Source organism: Dama dama, chromosome 18, assembly GCF_033118175.1.
Source record: "Dama dama isolate Ldn47 chromosome 18, ASM3311817v1, whole genome shotgun sequence".
In the NCBI taxonomy this organism is placed as follows: domain Eukaryota; kingdom Metazoa; phylum Chordata; class Mammalia; order Artiodactyla; family Cervidae; genus Dama; species Dama dama.
Genome location: NC_083698.1, coordinates 108,963,815 through 108,989,389, shown reverse-complemented (window position 1 = coordinate 108,989,389; position 25,575 = coordinate 108,963,815). Strand labels below are relative to the sequence as shown.

General features: G+C 46.5%; 2 protein-coding genes and 1 long non-coding RNA gene across 19 annotated transcripts in view; 1 reads left to right on the top strand and 2 right to left on the bottom strand.

The window, feature by feature from the left end:
- Window positions 1–297: 297 nt before the first annotated feature.
- Window positions 298–1,902, bottom strand: CCT8L2 (chaperonin containing TCP1 subunit 8 like 2). Its single transcript, XM_061166577.1, has one exon. It carries the CDS (start codon window positions 1,900–1,902, stop codon window positions 298–300), a length of 1,605 nt encoding a protein of 534 aa, XP_061022560.1.
- A 5,030-nt stretch (window positions 1,903–6,932) lies between these two features.
- Window positions 6,933–10,454, bottom strand: LOC133072657 (uncharacterized). The gene is made up of 3 exons (XR_009696787.1): window positions 10,316–10,454; window positions 8,515–8,589; window positions 6,933–8,408 (listed from the first exon to the last, which is right to left on the bottom strand). It is a non-coding gene; the product is annotated as an uncharacterized LOC133072657 (long non-coding RNA).
- Window positions 10,248–25,575, top strand: part of KMT2C (lysine methyltransferase 2C) — a 254,607-nt gene continuing 239,279 nt past the window's right edge. For 9 of the 17 annotated variants that reach the window (XM_061166178.1, XM_061166177.1, XM_061166164.1 and 6 more), the window contains exon 1: window positions 10,329–10,628. In XM_061166178.1, coding sequence (XP_061022161.1) covers window positions 10,468–10,628 — 161 coding nt within the window. In that variant the 5' untranslated portion in view covers window positions 10,329–10,467. Of the gene's footprint in view, window positions 10,629–25,575 lie in introns of all 17 variants that reach the window. The other 8 variants (XM_061166176.1, XM_061166175.1, XM_061166171.1 and 5 more) reach the window with 3 other exon arrangements.

The window sequence follows — 25,575 nt, the reverse complement described above, 5'->3', positions numbered from 1 at the left end:
AATTTAAAAATCTTTAATGGGATTGAATCTTGCTTTTCTTGGAGGGAAGGTACAGAACCTGATGGAGAGAAACAGGAAATGAAAAAAGCCAAGAATCTGAAAGTAAGTAAATCAAGGAGGACGACTCTGCTTATGGTTCTTTATACGTTGTTTTTAACAAAGAAATGGACTCAAATAGCACCAAACTTGGAGGCAACACAAGGCAAGCATTCATTTTTGGGGGTGGCAGCGCCCTTCTTAGCGACCCCACTTTATTGAGGATGTTGCCACTTATTTGTTCCAAGGGCTCCCTTTTTCTCACAGGGGACGGCCGCGCCTCATCTTGGGTTCAGGATTCGCGTCCTGCGGAGATTCGGGACTTTTCTTGGCCACTACAACATCATCAACCGTCAGAAGCTGCTGAACCACGTCAGCCACGGCTCGAAGTCCTTGGGCTTTGGCTATGAGGGTGTCCCACACTTCTTCCTGGGCCACGTTTATTATCCCCTCCACCCCCACTCCTATGAGGAAGTTTCCAGCCTGGTGAGCTCCGTTCATTTTTGCCATCACGTCGGGGACGGCTAAGCCCGCGTTCTCTGCCAAGGTTTCGGGAAGAGACTGCAGGGCCTGGGCGAACGCCAGGAAGGTGGGGCCGTTGGGCCCTTCCAGTTTGGTTCCTTTCTCCGAGAGCATCTTTGCCAGGGCCATCTCTGTGGCCCCAGCTCCGGGGAGCAGTCTGGGGTCCTGGCACAGCTGGAAGTAGGCGTCAATGCCGCTGTAGGCGGCCTGCTCGGCCCCCCGCAGCCCATGGGCGGTGGCCCCCCTCAGGACCAAGGTGAGGGCAGGGGTGCCTGGACTCTCCCACTCAAACACCACGGCCAAAGCTTCTCCCAGCTCCTGCCCGTACACCCTCTGACACTTCCCTGGCTCCAGCGGAGGAAGGAGGTAAAGCGTCAGAGGGGTGCGCAGCACCTCGCTCAAATAAACCATCTGCCGCCGGGACGCGACCTGGATCACCATGAGGCCGTACTTGTCCGCGTGCGTGAGGGTCTTCTCGTCGATGTCCCCCGAGACCACCACCACGTTAGCCACAGCGGCCAACTGGGCCACCTGCTTTTCTATCAGACTCTCGCTGCCTTTCCGGAACCGGATCAGGTCCTCTGGGCTGGAGAGCCGGGCGGTGGCCGGCGCAAGGGAGCGGGCGGGCCCGAAATCGCAGGCCAAAAGGGCCACGCGGGCGCCGCTCAGCACCATGGTCACCTGGCCGCAGGGCTTGCCTGGCAGGGCCAGGCCAGGCAGCAGGCACGAGTCCTCCTGCCGCGCGCCTGGCAGCGCGCACACGCCCACGCGCTCTGGCCGGAAGCCGCCGTCCAGCTCCCGCGTGGCCCAGCACGCATGCGCCACCAGTCCGGCCAGGTGGTCGGTGAGCCAGAGCGCGTGCGTGTTCATGACTGAGCGCAGCGCCCAGACCGGGTCCTCCAGAGGCCCCAGCGCGCGGACGGCCAGCGACGGCAGCAGGGCCAGCGTCTCCGCGGCCACCGCCGCGTAGGCCTCGCGGAGCTGGGCGCGCGGCAGGCCGGCCCGCAGCAGGCGCTCGGCCTGCGCCAGCAGCGCCTGGGCCAGGAGGACCACAAAGGCTGCGCCGTCGCCGCTCTGCTCCGCTTGGCCCTGCGCCGCCTCCCGTAGCAGCCGGGCGGCCGGGTGCTCCAGCTCTAGCGCCCGCAGGATGGCCGCGGCGTGCCCCGTGAGCACAGTGTCGCCTTTGGCGGTGACCAGGAGCTTCTGCCGCCCCTGGGGCCCGTAGCAGGGCCTCAGGACTCGGGCCAAGGTGTGCGCTGCGGCCAAGCTGCTCAGCAGGTGCTTCTCCTCGGCCGGCAGCCGCTCGGGCAGCTCCGGTGCAGCTGGAGGCGCTCTGCGGTCCATGGCACGCGCGGTGGCCCAGCGGGCCGCACACACGCGCTAGAACAGCCGCGAGGCGCCCAGGGAGACGATTTTTGAAGCCTCTTGAGGGGTCAGTGGGAAAAGCAGTCTCTCGAGAAGCAGGCACAAGGGTGATCTGCTGAGACCTCAGCCCTAAAACCACCCCCACCCCCCCACCCCCGAGTTATCTGCAAAGGGACGAGCCCTCGGGGCCTCCCAGGCTTGTGTGCCGAAACAGATCTTATCTCTATTAAGTCACAGAGTGGCACTTGGAACCAGTCAGGGAATGAGGTCACAGAAGGACGGACCATGAGTTGGGAGGCTCTGGGGCAGGCGGCCTTCAGGCCTGTTGTCCAGCAGAGGAAGGACACCGGTCCCCGAGGCCCCAGAGTTTCTTTTAAACTTTGGAGACAACAGATGAGGACAGAGAAGAGAAAACCAAAGGAAAACACCCACTTTCTTCAGATTCTGGGTGATGCTGTGGCTCCTGTTTGGTTGGTTGGTTTGGGGTTTGTTTGTTTGTTTTGAGGAGGAAACAGTTTTGTTTACTTTTTGTGCAGTCCTCTGTAACCCTAACCACCTCAGTTACCTGTGTGCCCCGGCCTCTTTGGCTACCTTATCCTCATCAGGTTCCTTAAGGTGTCTGCTGGCCTGTTTGTCTTTCAAGCTGCAGGCGTGAGAGCCTGCCCCGCGTAGGACAGCTCTTCCCAGTGACAGTGACTGACCTGGCAAAGGTGGGTGGAGACAAGGGAGGGCAAGAGGCCAACAGCCTGCAGCCGGTAGTAGACACGGAGGCAGAGGAGTGAGAGTGAGGAGGAGGGCGGCAAACCAGAGTGAGTGACACCCCCCCCCCCCCCCCCCCCCCCCCCCCCCCCGCCCTTAGATTCTGAGCTCCTTTCTTCCAACCTCCCTCTCTTCTGCTCCTTCCTTTCTGCAGGTGGCACCTCCTGGAGTAATGGTTGCTTCTTTTTAAGTCTGCATAACAAATACTTATGAGCATCTGGCTCATAGTTCAGTGTACTGGGGACACAAAGATGGCAGGCATGTGAGACCAGTGTGGGAAAGAGATTGGTACCAAGTGAGTACAACTTCCTTAGGTGTTGGCATGCTAGCTGGCGGCGATGAACCTGGCTGTTAAGATGAGGGAAAGACATGTGACATCCGGGGACCCTAAAAAGAAATGACACAAATGAACATTCACAAAGCAGAAACAGAGTCACAGATGTAGAGAAGGAATTCATGGTTACCAGCCAGGAAGGACGAAGGGAAGGGATCGTTAAGGAATAGACATGCACACACTGCTTTCTTTAAAATGGGTCACCTGCAAGGCCCTACTCTACAGCACAGGGAACTCTGCGCAGTGTTCTGTGGAAGCCTGGATGGGAGGGGAGTTTGGGGGAGAATGGGTATGTCTGGCTGAGTCCCTTGGCTGTCCGCCTGTAACTATCACAATATCAGCTATACTCTGATATAAGATTAAAAAAAAAAAGATTAGGGAAAGAGAGGAAAACCATTTTTCATTTGGAAAAACCGTTTTTACTTCATTTAATGGCAGATGAAAAAAAAGGAAAAGTTCTAAAAAATAGGACTCTGAAACTGATTATACCAGGCAGGATTGGTGATAGTTTGCTGAGTGTTGGTTTAATATTTCCACAGACAAGCGGATAGTAATAAAGAAAAGGAAAAGGATGTCACATGAGTGTTAAATACAATCAAGGCTAAAAAAAAAGATAAATTTGGAGAAAAACTTTTTCTTTGAAAAACAACTTGATTGCTTTTGTAAAAATGATAGCCATTCATCACACAACTTAAAAGGAAAAATAACAATGTAAACCTTATTTGGAATCCCAGCCCAGAGACAGTCTTTGTTTATATTTTGATGAACATTATTACTTTATGTACATATGTATATATTCATTGTTGTGGATTTACACAGTTTTACATAAGTGGGTTACATGATACATATTGTATATGCTTGACTGCAATAATTTCCCCCTTGATATTATCTTGGATGAGAAGTGTTTCTAAGGACATACTATGTTGCCAGAAGACTGTGGGCAACTATTTTACCTTTTAAATTTTAGAGACTCCATTAGAAAAGGCGTGATCCTCCATGCCCCATTTCTGAAAGCCAGTAACGCTGAGAAGAGTGTCACATAATGAATGCTGGTCATAGGGGGCAAAGAGGACTTGCTTGTTTCTTTATAGAAAAGTAAAATGTAAAGACCAACAGAATGTAGCAAAGTATGGGTGTATACTTGTATACCTCAATGTAAATAGTTTTTTTTTTTAAACTTAAATACTCCTATAAGGGATCATCTTAGCTGTATTTCTTAAACGTAACATTTCCCCATTTATTTTACTTATTCAGCAACTCTCTTGGGCCTCTGCTGAGTCATAGGCATAGACTATGAGGGGTGGTCTCCTGTGGACTTAGGCTGGGATGCAGACAGCTAAGCGGGCCATTCGTTACCGGCCAGGACAGCCTTGATGGGGAGGGGATGTGTATTGTAGAGGCATCGAGGGGGACTGCAACCTTCATCATGGCGAGAACAGTGGTCAGTTCTCCCCCTGAATGAGATGAAGTCTAAAGAGAGCTGAAGGGCTTCCCAGGTGGCTCAGCGATAAAGAATCTGCCTGCCAATGCAGGAGACGTGGGTTTGATCTCAGGGTCAGGAAGATCCCCTGGAGGAGGAAATGGCAACCTGCTCTGGTATTCTTGTCTAGGAAATCCTAGGGACAGAGGAGCCTGGCAGGTGGGCTACAGTCCACAGGGTTGCAAAAGAGTCAGACACATTGTAGCGACTAAAACAACAACAGAAAGTTGAAGGGGGAAATAAAGGAAGTGGGAGTTGGCCAAGGGCTGGCGGGGTGGGAGGGGCTGGGACGGCCTAGGGAGGTTTGGAGCCCACCAAAAATAGCCCTGAAGACTGGAGTTCACAGGTGTGGTGGGCCAAAGGAAGAGTAGCACTTTGGAGGGTGGCAGGGACTCTTCGGGACCTCGGGAGCCATGCGGAGGAATTTAGAACTCAACTTGAAGGCTGATGCCTGGGACTGTAAGTTCCATGTCCATACTTATTTTTGGTTTTGCTGGGTCTTTGTTGCTGCTCCAGCTTTTTGCTAGTTGGGGTGATAGAAGGCTACTCTTCCTTGCAGTGCCTGGGCTTCTCCTTGGGGTGGCCTCTCTCGTTGCGGAGCACAGGCCCTGGGGCACATGGACTTAAGTAGTTGTAGCATGAGAGCTCAGTAGCTGCGTTGCATGGGCTTAGCTGTTCTGCCGCATGTAGGATCTTCCCAGACCAGGGATGGAACCTGTGTCTCCTGTGTCGGCAGGTGGATTCTTAGCCACTGAGCCACCAAGGAAGCTCTGAACTGAAATTTTCTGATGTACCTCTACACAGATCAAACTAACCACGGAACTACTGAATCTCAACTTTACTTGTTACTGTGTGGACACCACGGAGAAGGCAATGGCACCCCACTCCAGTACTCTTGCCTGGAAAATCCCATGGACGGAGGAGCCTGGTAGGCTGCAGTCCATGGGGTCGCAAAGAGTCGGACACGACTGAGCGACTTCACTTTCTCTTTTCCCTTTCATGCACTGGAGAAGGAAATGGCAACCCACTCCAGTGTTCTTGCCTGGAGAGTCCCAGGGACGGCAGAGCCTGGTGGGCTGCTGTCTGTGGGGTTGCACAGAGTCAGACATGACTGAAGTGACTTAGCTTTGGGGACACCATTGTTGTTAAATTCACTTTGAGTTTATTTATTTGCATAAGTTGATTCCATGTAAAATAATGTGAATAACTTTTGTGTGCACCAAGAAGAGCTTGCATGCAGTTAACTCATATAAAAATTTCTAACAACATACACTGTGATCTGCTAAGATGGGTAGGCATCAATATAGGCTATTTGCTGGTTATATTGGGTTGACTATTCCCATCCCTCCCCTGCCCTCCTGCATTCACATTCTCTCCCAGAACCTCAGGATATGACCTTATTTGGAAGTAGGATTGTTGTGGATGTAATTATTAAGATGAGGTCATACTGGTGGAGGAGACCACCAGTCTCCAGACCACATCAATGGAGACCATTAATCTACTATTCCTTACGAGAAGACACACACACAGGGGAGCAGCACGCGGGAGGACACAGAGACACTCAGGGAAGATGCCACAAGATATTGGAGGCAGGTAGGAGAGGTGCATCTGCAAGCTGAGGGACACCAAGGACTGCTTGTCACGTCCACGTCCCCCCTGACACTGAGGGACGTGGAACCAACACTTCCCAGAGCCCACCACGAGGAACCAGCCCTGCTGACACCTTGGTTTTGGACTTCTGGCCACTGGGACTGGGAGAGAAAACATTTCTGTTGTTCTAAGCTGCCTATTTGGGGTCACTTTTTGCAGTAGCCATAGGAAGCTAATAACAGTAGTCATGGGTATTGCTGCAGCAAGGAACCTAAGACAGTGTATGTGTACTGGGCGGGCCTGTCTGCTGCCTTCTCCCATCCCTGCCCTTCCCCCACATCCCCAGATGCATTTCTTTTAACTATGGTCTTGTACACAGTAGATGTAAATATTTAATCTATTTGTGTGTTTTCCCATGTTTATTTTTCAGTTGCCTGACACCCTTTTTGTGGTTGTCTTGTTCAGTAGTGCTAGGTTTGAAGTATAGAACCCTAGAGGGCCAGATGCATATCTCTGTAAAATGAGCTCTCGACCATCTCACACTCTGATACACAGTTATTTCTGAAGGTGATTATTCTGTTTATTTCCTTCTCAGTTTCTCCCCTTAATTTTTCCACCACACAGGTACATGTACACAGGTATGTTATTGAGATAACTTATGTAATACAATATGAATTTTTAAATTTAAAAATGCACTGTGGACTAAATATGAACTCATTTTAAGTGGTTGAAATTCTTTTATTTATTTATTTTCTGAAATTCTTTTAAAAACATTTTTTTCCCCACTGAGAAATAAAGGACCAAAAAAGACAGCAATTACTGCAACTTTTTAAAGTGCAACTTTAATAGTAAAAATATGAACAGAAATTTTATAAGATCTAGAATTTACATTTTAGTGGTCTTTTTACACAATCATAAAAGTTTGGTTCCTAAAACACTGAGGAATTTAAGACTATGGGAATACAAAAAGAGAGAGATACCATTTAGTAGCGAACCTATGGGAAAGCCTCATAAATACTTTTATGTTCACTGAAACAAAGTGATAAAGGCTGCTCTCTAAAGAAAGACATATCAATGACATTTTATAGACCTTCAATTAGTAAGAAAGTGTACTGTATCATGAATTTTTATTCCGTCATTTGTATGTTAGACTCTTTGAGAATCTCCTTTGCTTACTGGAGTTTCATGAGATGTTCCTTTGTCTTTTTTGCAGATAACAACCCTCACTCCCCATCCACATTTTGAACATCTAATATATATTTGTGATTAGACTACATCTGCTCTGGAAGACTGATATAGAAAAAATATAAGAAGTGCAAGTCCAGCCCTTTAGAGTTAATTGCTGTTAACACTGTTGCATACCTACTGTATTTTTAAGGTGCCTATTTAACATGTCTACTTATTAGAAAGAAGGCATTCTATTTTTTTTTTTTTTTTTGCATTTGGTCCTTCCAGATGCTCATTGACTTTCTGATTTTATAATTTTGAGGAATCTACCTCAGCTGCCTGCCTCCTGGATCTTTGCCATTGTGGTCTCAAAGCTGTGTAATTTGGATGACAGAGACGGAAAAACCTTTGAAAGACCTTTATTTATGTTGAATAAGTATTCCTTGAATACTTCTTCTGCATCCCAGGTTATGTTTTGCCTGCTCTGCCCTCAATAAGTTCAAGCTGATGAGCCTCCCATCAGTCCTGTTAAAACAGCTCCCAGTCACCTGTCTGCTCACAGCAGCGAACGTTTACCTTCATCATCTTCTGTCTTTCTAGAAGCACAGCCTCTGTTTCTACCCTTCCATTTATCCTACCCACTTTTCTCTTCCCAATCCCTAGGTGTTTCCTTTTAAAACTTGTCTCCAGCAGGAGTGACTTGCAATTTGCACATTTCTGACCCTTAATTTCTCCAGAGCTGACAAGTATACTGAAGTAAATTGCCCTGATGTAGAATTTTGTGCATATGAAACACACAGTTGGAAATGATTCTTCTCAATGCAGTACTTAACAAAGATAAACATTTGGATCGATAATCCAATTTTTGAAAGTATGTTTGTAATGTACAGAAAATGAAAAAGCATGAGTAATAATAAGCATTAAATATATCACTTCTTACATTTATCATTAGTCATGTACATGTTGTATTTCTATGTACAAAGTCAGACACTTAAAGTTTGTATTTACCAAGCCAGCGTCTCCTCAGTCTCAAATTGTAGATTTATTAAACGTGGAAAAGCCAGCAGGAACCAAACTCTGAAGGAATTCAAATTCTTACTGTAGTCCTCATTTCAAAAAACGATGATTTAGTCAGAAGAGGCTCTGGAAATCAAACTGTATTTGCCCAAATAAGAAAACACAATTTAAAGTTTATGTTCTGGCTACTGGGGAGGACGTGAAGGCAAACTACAAAGCAGGAAAAACGGCGTATTCTTCTTACCTTATACTAGAACTGTGTTGTGAAAACTGATGAAAATCCTCAGAGTGCCTTGGGTGTCCGGCCTAGAGTGTATGCCTGGAAAATGAGAGTTTACCCTGAGCTTTGGCAAACGGCTGCTAGTTCTTAGTATTTTGTCCCCATTGAAATCTACGATCTTTCCACTCCGCTAGTGAACGGGAAGGCAGGCTCACAAGAGTACATTGTCCCAGGGTTGATCCCTGTTGGAATAAGAAGCCCAGGATTCCACATCTGTAACTCTCCTTAAGTGTCTATTTCAGGTTTCTGACGCTTAGCCCCGTTTTTCTTTCACCCTTTTCACGTATTCTAAGAGGCAGTTTACAACTCCTTCGATTTTTTGTCCCCGCATCGCATCTCACCCAACGTTCAAACCAAGTTGTCGGTTTTTTTTTTTTTTTTTTACTGGTTTATTATGTGTTTCAGCCTTTTTATTCCTCAGAATGCCATCGTTCTTTTTGTCTGACAGCTTTATAAACCCTTTCAGGATCATTTGGAAAACGACGTGGCAATAACGAAAGTACCCCTGGAATGGGATTAGAACGAAGTTGCACTCCATTTCTTTTTCTCCACAGACGCGCATTAAAAAAACGAAAGAACGCTGAACGTACGCCCGGCGCAGTCCCTCCGGGCCGGTCCCCCGGCGCCCCGCCGAGGGTGGGGCGGGGTGGGGGCGGGGGCGCCGAGGGGGGAGCCCGGGCCGGCCGCGCGCCGGGGCGCGACCAGCTCGCACCCACCCGCCCTCCCGTCCGCGGCTGTGGGGGGGTGGGGGGGGCCCTAGCGCCTCCGGAGCGGGGACGCGGCCCGGCCCCTGTCCTCGCCCTGCCTCCGCGCGCTCCCCGGGACCCCGATCCCGGACTCCCTCCTCCGCAGCTTGGCGCTCTCCCGGGGCCGGGGCCGGAGCCGGAGCCGGAGCCGCGGCGCAGCCGGGGCCGCCGCGTCAGAGGAGGAGGGAGCGGGGGCGGGGGAGGGGCGGTGAGGTCAGCGGCGGCGGCGCGTCCGCGGGCGGCGCATGCGCAGAGCGAGCCCCCCGTGAGTGGCAGCGGCGGCGGCGGCGGCGGCGCGCGGGGGGCGGCGGGGGCCGGTGGGGTGGGGGAGGGGGAGGGGCGGGGGCGTCGCGGCGGCCGTGTGTGGGCGAGACCGGCGGCGAGTTTGAGAGGGCTGAGGTGCGGGGGCCCTCGCGCGACGGCCCCGGTCGAGTGTGTGTGTCTGTGTGTGCGTGTGTGTGTGGTACACGCACACCCGCAAAACTTCCTCCTCCCCAGCCCCGGAGGGCGGGCGCGGGCGTTGAGGGGCCGGAGCTCTCGCGCAGCCCGGAACCCACAACAACAACTGGAGCAGCTGTCAAAACTTCGCCGCCGCCGCCGCCCGGCCTGACGCGGCTCGCGCAGGGGAGGGACCGCCGGCGGGGGGCGCGACCCCCGCCCGTCCGCCCGCCCGCCGCTCCCCGAGCCGCGGCCCCTTTCTCCTCCCCGCCGCGGGCGGCCTGGGGGAGGGGCGCGGGCGGAGACCCCCGGGGCCGGCCGCCCCCCCGCCCCCACCGCCTCAGGAGCCCCGCCCCGCCCGGCGCCGCCCGCGCCCGCTCCCGCACCAACCGGCGCCCGCCCGCCGGCCCCGCCCGCGCTCCCCGCCCCGGCCCGGCCCGGCCCGGCCCGGCCCGGCCCCTCCCTCCCGCCGCCCCGCCCGCCGCCCCCCGCCCGGCCCCTGCGCGCCGAGGTGCGCGCGCCCGCGCGTATGTGTGTGAGTGCGTGTCCTGCTCGCTCCATGTTGCCGCCTCTCCCGGTACCTGCTGCTGCTGCTGCTGCTCCCGGGGCTGCGGGAAATGCGAGAGGCTGAGCCGGGGAGGAGGAACCCGAGCAGCAGCGGCGGCGGCGGCGGCGGCGGGAGGAGCCCCCCAGGAGGAGGACCGGGATCCATGTGTCTTTCCTGGTGACTAGGATGTCGTCGGAGGAGGACAAGAGCGCGGAGCAGCCGCAGCCGCCGCCACCACCCCCCGAGGAGCCCGGAGCCCCGGCCCCGAGCCCCGCAGCCGCAGACAAAAGACCTCGGGGCCGGCCTCGCAAAGATGGCGCTTCCCCTTTCCAGAGAGCCAGAAAGAAGTAAGTTGAGTGTGAGGGAGCCAGGCCGGGAGCCAGCGGCGGCGGCGGCGGCCGGCCCGGAGCTGTCACCGGCGCGCCCCGGGCCCCGCCGCCCCCGCGCGCCCCCGGCCGCCCCCGCGGGGTGGGGGTGGGGCTCCGCCGGCCGCGCGGCTCCGGGCCCCGGGGGCGCCCGCCCGCCCGCCCCGCGCCCCGCGCGCCGGCGCCCGGCCTCCCGCGGGCGCCCCGCACCGCCCTTCGCGGCCGGGCCCCCGACGGCCGGCGCCGCCGCCACACTTTACTTTTTTTTTAGTTTGGGCCCCGGCGCCGCGGTTTCTGGGGCTTCTGTGTTTGGAGAAATATCTCGTTAGCCGCCGCTGGGCCTCGCCGGCTCGTTGGCTGTCCCAGCCCGAGGCGCAGCTGGGGAGTCGCGGGGCCGGCCTCGCGTTCGGCACCCCCGGGCGGTCGCCGAGCTGTCAAAACGCCGGGGCCAGGTGGTCCCCCGGGCCGGCCGGCGGGCGGCTGGCTGCGGCCCGAGCCGGGCTGCTTTTGTCAGCCGGCCGCGGCTTTAACTTTCCTCGCCTCCCCACCCCCGCCAGCCCCGGGCTCCGGGGCTTCGCCGGCGCGTCGGGAAGTCTCACGGCCGCTCCCCTCCCCCGCCCGGCCCGCAACGCCCGGCCCGAGCCACTCAAACTCCGTGTGGTGGCCGCGCGGGGACCGCGAGCGCCAAGTTTTTGGAAACGTCGCTCCCAACCGCCGGCCGAGCGCGGGGAGCACGTTGGTGCAGCTCCGGACGGATGGAAACCGCGACCGAACTCGCCTCGAGGAGCCGCCTCCGAGCTGTGAGCGGGGCCGGAGCAGCTCTCGGGTGCTTCGGCGCCGGCACCTCGGGGCTGGGCAGCGCCGGTTTTCGGTGGTTAGAAATGCCTTTTTGCAGTATGGTTCTCGGACAACTTTGCCCGTGGAATCCAGAAAGCCGTTTCGTACCGGGGAGTGGCCGAGCGCTCGTGGCTCTCGAGGGTGCCGAGCAGGTCCGTGGCCGCCCTCGGAGTTGTAGAATGGCCTGGGTGCTTACTCATTTCATTATATGGTCGTCTCCTGCTAGTGCAAGGGTGCAGCGGACGCCGCGGAGAGCAGCTCACTTACGGATTCTCTCGGTTTTTGTTCTAGTTTGGCTTTTTTTTCTTCGAATGGGGTGCATTCATTTAGCAATAGCATTGTTAACGTTTGGTGATACATAGTAAAAATAGGAGCGTGAACCCAGGCAGAGAACAGGGTTGTGGGAACCCCATGAAGCCCTGGACTGGATATGTGCTCTTTCTTGCTTTGCTCTCCTCCTACTGTGAAAGCGATTCTGGGCCTTCGACTTGCCTCCATATTTTATGGCCAGCTCTTACCTAGCTGTGACACATCGCGAGGGAAACCAGTACAGGATGTATACACTATTGCATTAGCTCCTTTGTGATACAAACTTAGGGGTTACTGTATCACTCGCATTGTAGTGTCTGATAAAAAATGCCATTGTTATTCCTGTAGTAACAAATCTGGAGAGGGAAGGTGCAGGTTTAAGTAATTTTAAACTTCTTTGCCACTTTTTGAGTATCCTTTAGAGCAACACATAGGAAGCCACAGTAGGGTTTTAACTTCATTACTTCCCATTTTCACTATTGCATGGTTTGTGAACATTAATTTTGGATTATTACACGTTTTAGACTTTTTAAATTTTTACCCTAGAAAGAGTAGACCTATCGGTGTTGTTCTCATCCCTACACATACAAGTGTGTGTGTGCATGTGTACGTGTACACTTCGCCTGAAATTGCAATGATCTCATTTGTGTTAGTGCAGCTTCCGAGGACACCGGAAGAAAGGTTGGTTTAGGGTATTATCACTTTATTATTTTAGTTTTTATTATTATGAAGGAGGAAAAGGTAGTCCTTGGAGAGATTAAAACTTTTCTACAGAATGACAGTATATCAATATAAAAATTTCAACACTTTGGAAGATGTTTAGAGCAGTTCTAAGTCTTTTGAGAGTTTTCTTTTTTAGGTTTGAAAACTGGTATGGTAGTTCTTACAGGTAATTAAGTCTAGTGGTAACTTGGATGACTCCAAACTTTTTAGTGGATTCTTTAAAATTAGGTGTGTCTTTTGAAGAAAGAAATAAACTCAAGTCCTTTTAGAAACACGTAAATGGAAGCTAATATCTGAAATGGGAGGCAAGGAGAGGGGTTTTCAATTGTTAAATCCATACTGTACCAAGATACATGCAGAAAAGACCATGTAGTTAGCTTGGTAGTACAGACCCTGAAAGTGAAACTGATGTGTAACAAATGTAAATGAGGTTTGTAAATATTAAAATTATGTGGCATTGCAAATAATTACCTCAGAAATGAAGATTAGTATTTCTGTGGAATGCAATGGAGATAAACATGTTTAAATTGTCAGTGTTATTTAGATGATCAGTAAGTGGGTTGTTTTACCCTAGAGAAGAGGCCTTATGGTAGTATTTTTTAAAAGTAGGTTAGTGTATTTGTTTTGGATTAAAAGAAAAAGCTAACAGTGGATAGTAAATACACATTCTTTTGAGTTTAAATTTTTTAATAATTAGGTAAACATTTCTCATAGTGTTAGATCATTTTTATGTTTTAATCACATTTGAAAAACATATGCAGTTACTGATTTTATAGTGACTATTGTCACTTTAAAATTATGTATACAGAACTTCCCTGGTGGTCAAGTGGCTAAGACTGCAAGCTTCCAGGGCAGGGGGCCCAGGTTCAATCCCTGGCCAAGGAACTAGATTCCACATGCCTAAACTAAGTTTGCACGCTGCAACTAAGTCCCGATGCAGCTAAATAAACTATATATATATGTTTACAACCTAAAATCAAGAAATTTGAACCGAAGTTATTAATCTTAGAGGCAGAGTTTGAAAAGTGGGTATGAAAATGGGGAAATACTAAGTGGGACGGTGAAGTTTGCACATGTTTAAAAGTTCTTTGGCGCAGTAAGGACTGTCTGTCACTTGGTCGTTATCGGAGATGCAGGTCTTCCCATTGGTTCGGAAACTCCTGCTGCTGGGCAGGCACTACCAGTGCCTGGAGTTATTTTTCTGTTAAGGTTAAGGAGACGCTTCCTGAAGCTTTGGTTTGTTCTCTTCTTCCTGAGAATATATATTCCCATCACTCATTTGGGAAACCAAGGAAGCATTCCACCCTGTTTCTTACCAAGTCAGTAAAGTTGATGTTCAGCTTGGGGGTGGGTGTGGGGATGGTGCAGAAGCAGCAGGTGGCGGGGATAGGATTTCTGAGGCTCTATTCTTGACCTTTTCTGAATAAACTTCTTATACCCTGAACCAGGTTTCTTTGCAGAGGTCAGTTAGTGTTATTAGAAAGTCACCTTGAGCATTATTGTAGAAAAAAGGGAGGCATAACCAGTGATGTCTTCCAAGGGACCAGCAAACATGGTGGTGCTGCACAGGACTGTTGCTCTCCTGTGTCTGTAAGCACATTTCCCTCTTCCACTCAGAGTTCTCATTTCCATGGCTGTGAACTTGAAATCAGCAGAACAAAAACAAACAAACAAACTGTATTACATTATAATATATGCAGTTTCATAAAACAGCAGTTTTATAGTTGAGGGATACCACTATTTGTGCTTTTTGAGATGATGCAAACTTGTAACTTTTATGATAGTTGTGTTTTCTTACTTTTCACGAAATTAGATACGTGGGAATTTTCAGTAGTTACTGGTCTCTAGCACTGAACGGGCACTGAGATGTTTTAATTTACCTGAAGAGCTGATCCTGGAATGGTAGCCTCTCTTCTCTCTGAGGTGGGCTCATTAGTTTGCTGTTGTCCTGCTGTTGGTCTTCTTTATGGAATCTCTTGTCTTTCAGAATGCATTTTTAGTCTAAAATACAAATTATATTTGATACAATTATTAATATGTAAACTTGGTCAACATGGATTTCCATGTAAGTTTAAAAGTATTACAACAATTCGCTTTCTCATTTTACAAATAGTGGTTTAGTACATTTTCCTATTGTCAGTTAATTCTGCCATGCCAGATTTGTGGTCACTTTGCAGGGTGACAAGACACACTCCTCTAACCTCTCCTTCACCTTGTTGCAAAACTGCATATTTATTCCCCAGGCCATAGTCAGATTTCCTCTGGGCAGAGAGCGATTGTCCAACCTTGTATACTTGAGGCATTTGTGGTTAGGACTGAGGGGCTTCATTGAAACTTCATTGACCTTCCAAAATGGAAATGATCAGTTTTTAGTCATAGAGAACTTCAGATGCCCTCACCTGGTGAGAAGGTGTGTGAAACCCTTGACAGGATTCGACATAGTTTTAAATCTATGAGACATTAGGACTGAACATAATTTTTAGTTGATACAGAATAAACTTTCCAAACTGTGTGTGTGTGTGTGTGTGTGTGTCCCTCCCATCCTCCCTCCCTCTCTTTTATAAAAAAATTTGTTTTGGCCCGTCTTTTAATTTCAACAAGCAGATTAATCCCTTCCTCCTTTATTTTAACATTTTCTGTATCATGTTTGTGCTGCAGTGTTTATTTTCAGAACTTCTTGGCAGTGTAAGTTCAAAAGTTGTGGAGTGAAATAGGGAGGATTTTTTTTCTTCTCTTTGGTGATGAAATGCATATAAATGTATACTTGTGGTTAGTGTGAATATTCAGTAGAAAGATTAATCTTGAATTTGTAATTGGCAGTGTCAGTCTCTCCACTTGGAGAATTTAAAGAACTTAAGAACACAGGTTAAGAGAAGGAAGAATGACACAGCTCTTTTTGCATTTTCTCTAGAAAAAGCTTCATTATAAAAGACAGGAAAATTGTTTGACTTTGCTTCTGCTATTAATTTTGTAGTAGCAGTAACTATGTATGATGCACAAATGTGGCAACTGTTTGAGAAATACTCTTCTGTAACTTTTTAGATCTTTCATGTGACACATTATTCAGAGAGCATGTAAGTGCCAAATGTATGCTAGGAGGGACAGTCAAATCTGGAAGAAGGTTTACTGTGGCCCAAAGGGTCCTCAGAAATGTGGAGGAAGCAGTGCATGAATTATACCTTGAAGAGTCGATAACATTTAGCCAATCGGGTGAGAAGAAAGTTGAGAGGGTGTTCTGGGGCAGCAGAGTGAATAAAATTATTGAGGGAAGTGTAAAAGGTGCTTTCTTGGTGGGGTGTGACTAGATCAGGGGCTTAATGTGGGGTCTGGGGCCAACCTGTGATGGTTCTTGAATGCAGGGTAATGAGTTTGGGCTTTATAGTTCAGGCATTGTAAACTGTTTACAGGGACCAAGTAGGTAATTTAAATGAGTTGCATGCAGATTGTAAGCTCCTGAATGACAGCTGATATCTTTGAGGCCTTAAGTTAGGGAGAAAATGATGAGTAAAAACAGTCTGAAGAGTCTTAGGGGTCTTTGTGCCTTGCTTAGGAGATGCTGAGAGACAGTTGTGGCTGATGGCTGCCATGTGAGACTGTAAGATGTTGCTAGATACCCTGGTTTTTCAACAAAGGTTGAAAACTTGGATGTTCATGTGAAATCTCTTGACTTTTAAGTATTTTCAATTAAGATCTAAAATGCTATTTGGAACCATACCTTGTGGGCTGGGTTTAATCTGTAGACCACCAGTGGACAAGTTTTTCATCTCTGCGTTACACCTGGACTATTTTATTAAAAGTAGATGTCTGCAGTCTTCCTGAGGACAAGAATGGCTATTATTATATTATTCTGTATTTTGCGTCCATTTTACAGTTGAATGTAGGCACTCTGATACTCGATGATGCCTGGCATAGATGTCTACAAAATAGAAATGTCTAGAGTATTGGAGGGTTTGGGAGTAGAGTTTAGGAGCTAGCTTAGGATGTGTGTGTATTCACTTTTGTCCGACTGTTTGTGACCCATGGACTGTAGCCTGCCAAACTCTTCTGTCCATGGGGTTTTCCAGGCAAGAATAGTGGAGTGGGTAGCTATTTTCTCACTCCAGGGGCTCTTCCCGACCCAGGGATCGACCCTCGTCTCCTGCATCGGCAGGTGATTCTTTACCACTGAGCCACCTGGGAATCAATCCCTAGTATGATTTACTTGAAATCACTGAGACTGTGGAGAATGTGTGGAAAATAGTAAAAGGCTTAGAATGCTCACTTACCCTTAGGAGATGGGGGAAAAGGGTCAAGAAAGGCTATAAAGATGAGAAATGAGATCAGAATATATTCCCAGTAGAAATGGGCCAGTATATACATGTAGACATGCTCATGGCAGTAAAGGAAGGCAGAAAGCTAGTAGAGAAAAATCGGCAAGAACAAAATGCCCATCCGTGAACTACCACGTAGTTTTGTTTTTAAACCGTTTTTCTTCTAAATTGAAGTATAATTAATTTACAATGTTGTGTTAGTTTCAGGTGTACAACAAAGTGGTTTAGTTATGTGTGTGTGTATTCTTTTTTAGGTTCTTTTTTTGTTATAGGTTAAAAATACTGAAATAGTTCTAGATCCTTGTTGTTTACTTATACATTGTTATGTATATGTTGCATAACAATGTGATGTAATTGGTTTTTATTTTATACATAGTAGTATGTACGTGTTTATCCCAAACCTCTAATTTGTCACCCCCCATTCCCTTTGGTAACCATAGATTTGTTTTCTATGTCTGTGAGTCTATTTCTGTTTTTTAAAAAAGTTCACATATTATCTTTTTAGATTCCACATATAAGTGATATCATGATATCTCTGGCTTACCTCACTTAGTCTGATCATCTGTATGTCCATCCATGTTACTGCAAATGGCTTTGTTTTGTTCCTTTTTATGGCTGAGTAATAGTCCGTTGTGTATATACCACGTCTTCGTTATCCACTCATTTGCTGATGGACATTTAAGTTGCTTCCAGTGCTGCTGTGAGCATTGGAGTGCGTGTATCTATTCAAGTTAGTTTCCTCCAGATATATGTCCAAGAGTGGGATTGCAGGATCACGTATCGTATAGTTTTTGTCAGGACAGAGAGGTTGACCTGTGGGTACCAGAATGGGAGCATATCTGGGATACATCTGTTGACTTCTGGAAAAATTTTCTCAAGAGTTGCAAAGCAGTAAGTTTATTACTAACTCTGTTTTGTAAAAAGCATACAAACACAAACTATGTGTATATTTCCTGTATAGAAAATGATTTGGAAGAATATGTAATGAATATTAATACATATACTCTCATGTACATCTATGCAATATTTAAAAAGCCAATAAATTTAAAACCATAATCTCTTTTTACAAATGAGGAAAGTAAGTTCTTGGGGTATTACTGATTCTCGAACTAAGATCACCTGAATTCAAATTTAGGTTCTACTACTTGCTAACTATTTGTTGTTGGGAAGTAACTTTTCTGTGCCTTTGTTGCCTCATTTGCAAAATGTTCTTACTACCACATCTAGTTTAGGATTGTTGTGAGTTTATATATGTGTAGAGTTCAGACCATGTCTGGCACAAAGGAAATGCTAGCCTGAGGTGGTATTATAAGAATTTGCTATTAGTGTTATGGCCACTGTCATCAGTGATCATCAAGTGTTATTGTGACGTCATTGAATGTTACTGGCTGACATGTGATGTCACGCTTCAAAAACACCGTGGTGTCAAAAATAAGGTAGTAGTTATGGTAGGGAGAGGTGGGTGATAAAGAGTGCCCTTCTACACAGCTATCCCTGATCAAGAGAAAATACAAAAAAGCTTAATCAGCAGAAATCTCTATAGAATGTTTTTTATTATGAATAACACATGAGAAACAACCAAAGCAACTCCCTAGAAGCTATGTATGTATAAAAATATATGTAGTAATGTTATTACAAAATCATTAAAAAATATTTTTATTACCCAAACTTGTGAATGTTGTCATAGTGGTCTGTTTATTTTACATCTCTGCTGACCACAGTTTTATTAGTAGGTCTCCCTAAATGAGATGAATTATTAGGTGGTTTTAAAGTGATTTCTTAGTCTTTTTAGACTGAATCACTTTTAATCTTTACACCTTAGTGTATGTAACCAATTTACATTAGTAACAATATAGTTGATTGTCATGGTGAAGTTTGTGTGGTTTGGTTCATAAGTGTTCTAGTGGAGCCTAGCAAAAAAATCTTCCTTGATTTCCTGATCTTTGGGGATCCTAATGACTTGCAGACGTGTTTGGAGTAACCACCCGGTTGCATGTGAAATAACAATATGAAACATATGAAAGAATAACCATATTTTTCACCTTAGAACTCTCATCAGTGAATTGTTCTCCTAGGGTCGAAGCATTTGGTTAGTATGGCCTAGTTTTTCTCCTGTTAGACTGACTTAGAGTTATAACTCAGTCTCCCAGCTGAGTTTAATCCCTCATCGTCTTGCTTGTTGAATCCAGCTTCAAAACTGACTCCACTGAGATGAGCAGAGGCCCAATCAGCTCAGCCCCACCCAGATTGCAAAATTACGAATAAATGGTTGTTTTAATCTGTTAGATTTTTCTGGTGGTTTGTCACATAGCAGTATAGGATGGGAGCAGATGACTTTGTGGAGTCAGAGACTCAAGAATAAAAAAATACTTGAGATACAAATGATAAAAATTATTGTTTTCCAGCTTTTACTGAGATACTTTAAAAAATTTATTAAAATTTACTTTTAATTGGAGGATAACCGCTTTGAAATGTTTTATTGGTTTCTGCTGTGCAACCTTGTGAGATATATAAATGAGCCAGCTCCTCATTTCACCAGGGTGCTTTGAAGTAGAGATGGATTTTTATTATTGGGGAATTTAAATGGTGTTTAAAAATATAGTTGTTACAGTATAGATTGGACTATGTATATATAGAGAAATACTAACCTCCTCTTTATGTGTATGCAGAATATCTAGAGTGTGCTGGGGTAACAAACAACCCCAGTTCTTAGTGTGTTCAGGCAGCAGAGGTTTATTTCTCGCCAAGGCCACACATTGATCATGGGCTGGCGTGGGAGCTTTCCTCTACAGCGCCTCCAGCCAGGTGCGGGCAGAGAGCATCTCTGCCTTTCATAATTGCCACGACAGGAGAATGCCGCAGGTTGTGCTGATGCTCAGAGACTCCAGAAGGGGCATGTGTTGGACCCAGAAAGTCACATTGTAGCATCTAACTTCAAGGGGGTAAGGAAATGAAATCCCCTGGTATTTCTGGAGAGAGAACTGGAAATACTTGGTGAAGAGCCCTGATAAATGCCACACAGAGTAACATTTAACTCAAACTTAGTCTGAACTTTTTTTTTTTTTTTTTTACTGCACTGAGAGGCATGCAGGATCTTAGTTCCCCAAAGGGGTCGAATCTTGTAGTGGAAGCTTGGAGTCCTACCTACTTGGACTGCCAGGGACTCCCCCAAAAATTCATCTTTGACCTTGGAGTATGTTACCTATAGTTGAATCTGACCATCTATTGGACTGTTGTATTACAACATATCGAGGGGTGTGTTTAATAGTACTGTAAATATAAAAAGCGTTTTGTAGAGACAGAAATAAAATAAGAAGCATGGGGCTTGGGCTCTTGATTCTTTTTACCTTTACTGTACTTCATGCTTTCTGCCTTTCTCCCACCCACATGACAGGAGTGTTACTTGCTCTGCTGTGTCTGACTCTTGGCGACTCCATGGACTGAAGCCTGCCAGGCTCCTCTGTCCACGAGATTTCCCCAGACAAGAATAGTGGAGTGGGTTGCCATTCCCTTCTTCAGGGGATCTTCCTGACCCAGGGATCAAGCCTAGGTCTCCTGCACTGCAGACAGATTCTTTACCGTCTGGGCCATCAGGGAAGCCTCCATGACAGAACAGAAGGGATCACGTAATAAAACCACTGTGTAACGTTAGTGAGGTTAGAGGTGACTTAGAATCTTTCCCTCTCAAAGTAAGTTCTTAAAGCATGCATCTTATTTTCAGTCAGGGTTTCTTTGTCTGTGTGGTTTCTGTTATTCAGCCAGGGAAGATGTTACCGAGCATCCGCTGTGCACTAGGGGGACCAAGATGCGATGCGGTCCCTACCCTCATTTCATTCTGCCAACTGGACTGCAGAGTGACAGACGCTACAGTGGACAACCACGTGTAGTGCTGCGAAGCTTAGAGGAGGAGGGACTTTAAGGCAGGGGCCTGAAAGAAGACATCTTCTGAGTGGAGTCTTGAAGAACAGAAACAAACTGGATTGAAGGGAACAGGCAGGTAGGAACAATTACCCAGTGGTCGCTTTGGGTTAGGCGCTTTGGTGCCTGCCAGAGAAGTGATCTCTTTTGAAACTCAAGAGCAGCATCAGTGGAATCATTAGTTCCAGTTTTACAGGTGAACGAGCTAAATTGCAGGAAGATCACGTAGTTGGTGAGTCACTGAGTCAGGATTTAAATCCAGCTTTGTCTGGATTTTTGGTTTTTGCTGTTCAAGAAACTCCAGTCCAACTTTCACCTGTAAGATGAATAAAGTCTGAGGTTCTAAGGTACAATGTGATTTCTATAATTGATAACACTTTCTTATATAATTGGATTTTGCTACGAGAGTAGAAGGAAAATAACGTCTGTCACAAACACATATATATGTGAGGTAATGGATGTGTTAACTAACTGGATGGGAGGAATCCTTTCACAGTGGATACGTATATCAAATCATCAATGATATCTTACAATTTTGTCAATTATAGCTCCAAGAAAGCTGGAAAAAATGCTTACCAAAGAAAGAGAAGGAAATTCCAGCCCATTTTGTGAGTAAATGAGGAAGGGAAAGTAAATTGGGAAGTTTGACTTTTTACCATAGGCAACAGGGTGCCATTGATGGTGGCTACAAGAGAAAAGCCTTGTATCTTTGTTAGAAAAATAGCCTTGCCAGTAACAATTGGGAAGATGGTATGGAGGAAGTATAGATTCCCCATTTGTGCTGTTAGAAGGACCTAAATGAGAACCCAAAGTGATTTACCATACTGTTTTTTTCCTCTTCCAGTTTGGCTGAGGTATCATTGACATACAGCCTTGTATAATTTTAAGGTGTGTATGGCATAATGATTTGACTTAACGTACATCATGCAATGATTGCTACAATAAGTTTAGTGAACATTCATCATCTTATACAGATAAAAAAGGCAAAAGATTTTTTCCTCGTCATCGATGAGAGCATGTAGGATTTTTTCAGTACTTCCATATACAACATACAGGAGTGTGGTGTCAATCATGTTGTACCGTACATTTGTTGTTATTGTTCAGTAGCTCTTTGTGACCCCATCGACTGTAGCCCACCAGACTCCCCTGTCTGTTGGTTTTCCCAGGCAACAATACTGCAGTGGATTGTCCTTTCCTCCTCCAGGGGATCTTCCAGACTCAGGGATCAAACATGCATCTCCTGCATTGACAGGTGGATTCTTTACTGCTGAGGCACCAGGGAAGCCCCATTACAGCCTTAGTACTTAATTATTTTATGAGTGCAGGTTAGTACCTTTTGACTACCTTCCTCCAGTTCCCCTCCCCCAGTCCCCACTGCTGATAACCACAAATGCGATCTCTTTTTCTTTGAGTTTGTCTGTTTTTGAGGTATAATTGACCTTCCATAGTTTTTTCCATTGAGAAATAGTACTTGCCTAGCTTCCAATTTCAGATTATCCAGCCCCTGAACTAGAAAGAGCCTCAAAATCATCTATTCTAGTATCTTCAATTTGTGTATTAAAAGTTGAAGTGCCATCAGAAAAGTGTGACATCTACACTGTTCTTTCCATTTTTTAAAAATTGTATTTATTTGGCTGTGTCAGGTCTTAGTGGTGGCATCCGGGATCTTTGTTGCATCAAGTGGTATCTTTTATTGAGGCGCACGGACTCTACTTGTGACTCAGGCTCAGTAGTTGTGGCTCTTGGGTTCCAGAGCACGCAGGCTTCAGTGGTTGTATATGGTATGAGGTAAGGTCTAAGTTAGTTATTCTGCATGTGAAAGTACATGCAGACAGTTTGTTGAAAAGACTATCCTTTCTTCATTGAGTTGTCATGGCGCCTTTGTTGAAAATCACTTGATTATAAATGTACGGGTTTATTTCTGCTGTAGTGCAGGCAGATTGTTTACCGTGAGCCATCAGGGAAGCCTGGATTCTATTCTGTTTCTTTGATCTTTTTGCCAGTTGTTACGCCAATAGTATATAATCTTCATTACTCTAGATTTATTCTAAGTTTTAAAATCAGGTAGTATAATTCCTCCCAGTGTTCTTTTCTAAAATTATTTTGCCCGTTATAGGTCCTATGCATTTCCATGTAAATTTTAGGGTCAGCTTGCCAAATTCGACAAAAAAAGTCTGCTGGGATTTTGACAGGGATTATAATCAATCTGTAGATTAGTTTAGAGGGAATTGATTCCTTACCCCGTACATGAAATCATATGTCTCTTCATTTTGGTCATTTTTAATTTCTTTCAGGCCTTCCCAGGTGACTTGGTGGTCTGCATTGCAGGAGACATGGGTTTGATCCCTGGGTTGGGAAAATACCCTGGAGAAGGAAATGGCAACCCACTCCAGGATTATTGCCTGGGAAATCTCTTGGACAGAGGAGCCTGGCAGGCTACAGGCCATGGGGTCAAAAAGAATTGGACATGACTTGGTAACTAAATAACAGCAATTTCTTTCAGCAGTATTCTATAATTTTCAGTGTGCAGATCTTATGCTTTTTTTGTTTGTTTAGTATTTAATTCAAGGCTGTTATAAAAGGAATTTTTTGAATTTTATTTACAAATAATTGCTAGGAATACTTTTTTTTAAAAGATAGGCTGACTTTGTTTAGGGAGGACTCTGCAGTGGTGGGGGTTCGCAGTAGGAGAGATTGGGCTCAGTTTCTGAAGTATCATATATGTCATATCTATCAATTCCTGAAGTCTCTATGTATGTCATGTATTTTGTTGTCTTGCTGCATTTAATTAGTTTTAGTGTATTTTGGTAGGTTCTTCAGGATTTTCTACATTCTAACAGGTAATCTTTTAACTGATCAGATGCTTACCTTAAAAATCCCAGACCAAGTTTTATCCTGGCCAAAATGTCTTTCAAGTTCCTCTTCCAGCACTTGTGGAACTTAAGGTCTTTCTTGACTTGAATGATCTGTCTGTGTAACTGGCAGCCCAGCAGAGATAGGTCTTTTGACAACAAAATCATTTTTCTTGCTGACTAAAGTGGGGGTTAAACAGAAAGACCCAGTAGCTAGAAGTAGGAAATGTACACACAAGATAATAGCCATGTTTCATTTTGAGGAGTTGTACAGTTTTTAACAGAGCCGCAGTGTAACTTTTGGCAGATGATTTCTTGGTGCTTTAGTTGTTTCATCTGCTAAATGGGGTAATACCAACTTCACTGAGTTGTAAGAATTTAAATAATAAACTAATGTGTGTAAAGCACTTAGAGGTGTTTGATACACCAATCACTTTTAGTGTTGGTAAATTTTATTAGCATTAAATAGGTAGAGATTAAACAAGGATTAAGAAAGGAAAACAGCTTAACTGATCTGAGTTCATCAGAGTGTGGGTGCAATTAAATCTTGGGTGGCTCTTAATCTGTTTTGGGGGCTTCTGAGGTAGGTCAGTGGGAAAGAACCTGCCTACCATTGCAGGAGACACAGGAGATGTTGGTTCGATCCTTGGGTTGGGAAAATCTGCTGGAGAAGGAAATGGCAGCCTACTCCAGTGTTCTTACCTGGGAAATCCAATGGACCGAGGAGCCTGGCGGGCCACAGTCCATGGGGTGGCAAAGAGTTGGCACCCATGTTGTTTGGTGCTGACAGCAACAGTCTTATTTTGGGTTACAGAGTCCTTTGGGTATATCCTGACTTTCCACAGAAGGATGCATTCATGAGTGTAGGTATATGCATCTTGTAGAATTTAACGAGGAGAGTTCAGGACCCCTGAAGCTCATCTGAAACCTTTTTGGGGTTCATAGCCTCCAGAGTAAGAGCCCGTCCTCTCCAGAGCATGGGCTCAGTAGTTGTGGCACAGGGGCTCAGTTGTTCTGCGGCATGTGGGATCCTCTGGATCAGGGATCGAACCCGAGTCTCCTGCACTGGCAGGCAGATTCTTTACCATGAGCCACCAGGGAAGTCTGAGATGGAGGTTCTTCCTCACAACCGAGTCCTGGAAGGGAGTAGTGTAGGTAGTAAACGGCATCAGTGCTTTTTTCTCATGGGAAGTCACTTGGTGATGACATTCAAGGCCAGGTTCTCTTACGAGTATTCAGATTTCAGGGGACTGTGGGTAATGTGCATTCCAGAGTGTATATCCTGATTGTACCCAGGAAAGCATGTTGAAATACACTGAGTGGAAGTGAGGTTGTTACAGGCATAGCCTTAAACCACCCCAACTTAAAGTAGATTTCCACAGACTTCAGTACTTCAGATGTAACTAATGAGAAAGCGCTCGTGACAAGCCTCCTGTTAAGTTCTCCACTGGGGTGGAGAACTGCTGTGGGGTTCGGAAGTTTTGCAGGTTAGCCAGGACACAGCGGAGGGAGGTGATGGATCACACCGTGAGCTGCTTGAAGGTAGAGCCTTCGGTTTTTCAAGGTTGTATCCCCAGTAAACAGAGTGCAAAGTTTGGGATAGTCTTATGTTTATGTTTTTTTTTGTTGTTTTTTAAAGAATGATGAAGGTTGGTAATAAACCAAGCTATAGCTGTTTATCCTTCAGTAAAAAAATTTTATCAGGAATTATTCTCTTTCTGTTGCTGGCTTCATTTCTCTTTCCTTTGTCTTTATCATAAAGCCCACTTACTGGCCTCTGAGTGGCTCTTTACTCCTCCAATTAGCGCTTCTTTTTGAACCACTGTACCTTTTGTTTCACCCTTCTCAAGGCAGGGAGAGACCCCCTAGAAGTCGCTGGGCTGTGGAAGCCCTGCAGTGGTGCAGTGTTGGTGACAAGTGTCCTGAGAGTCTTGATACCGTGCTTGACCCAGTGCTGCCATTGCAAAATGATGCTGGATA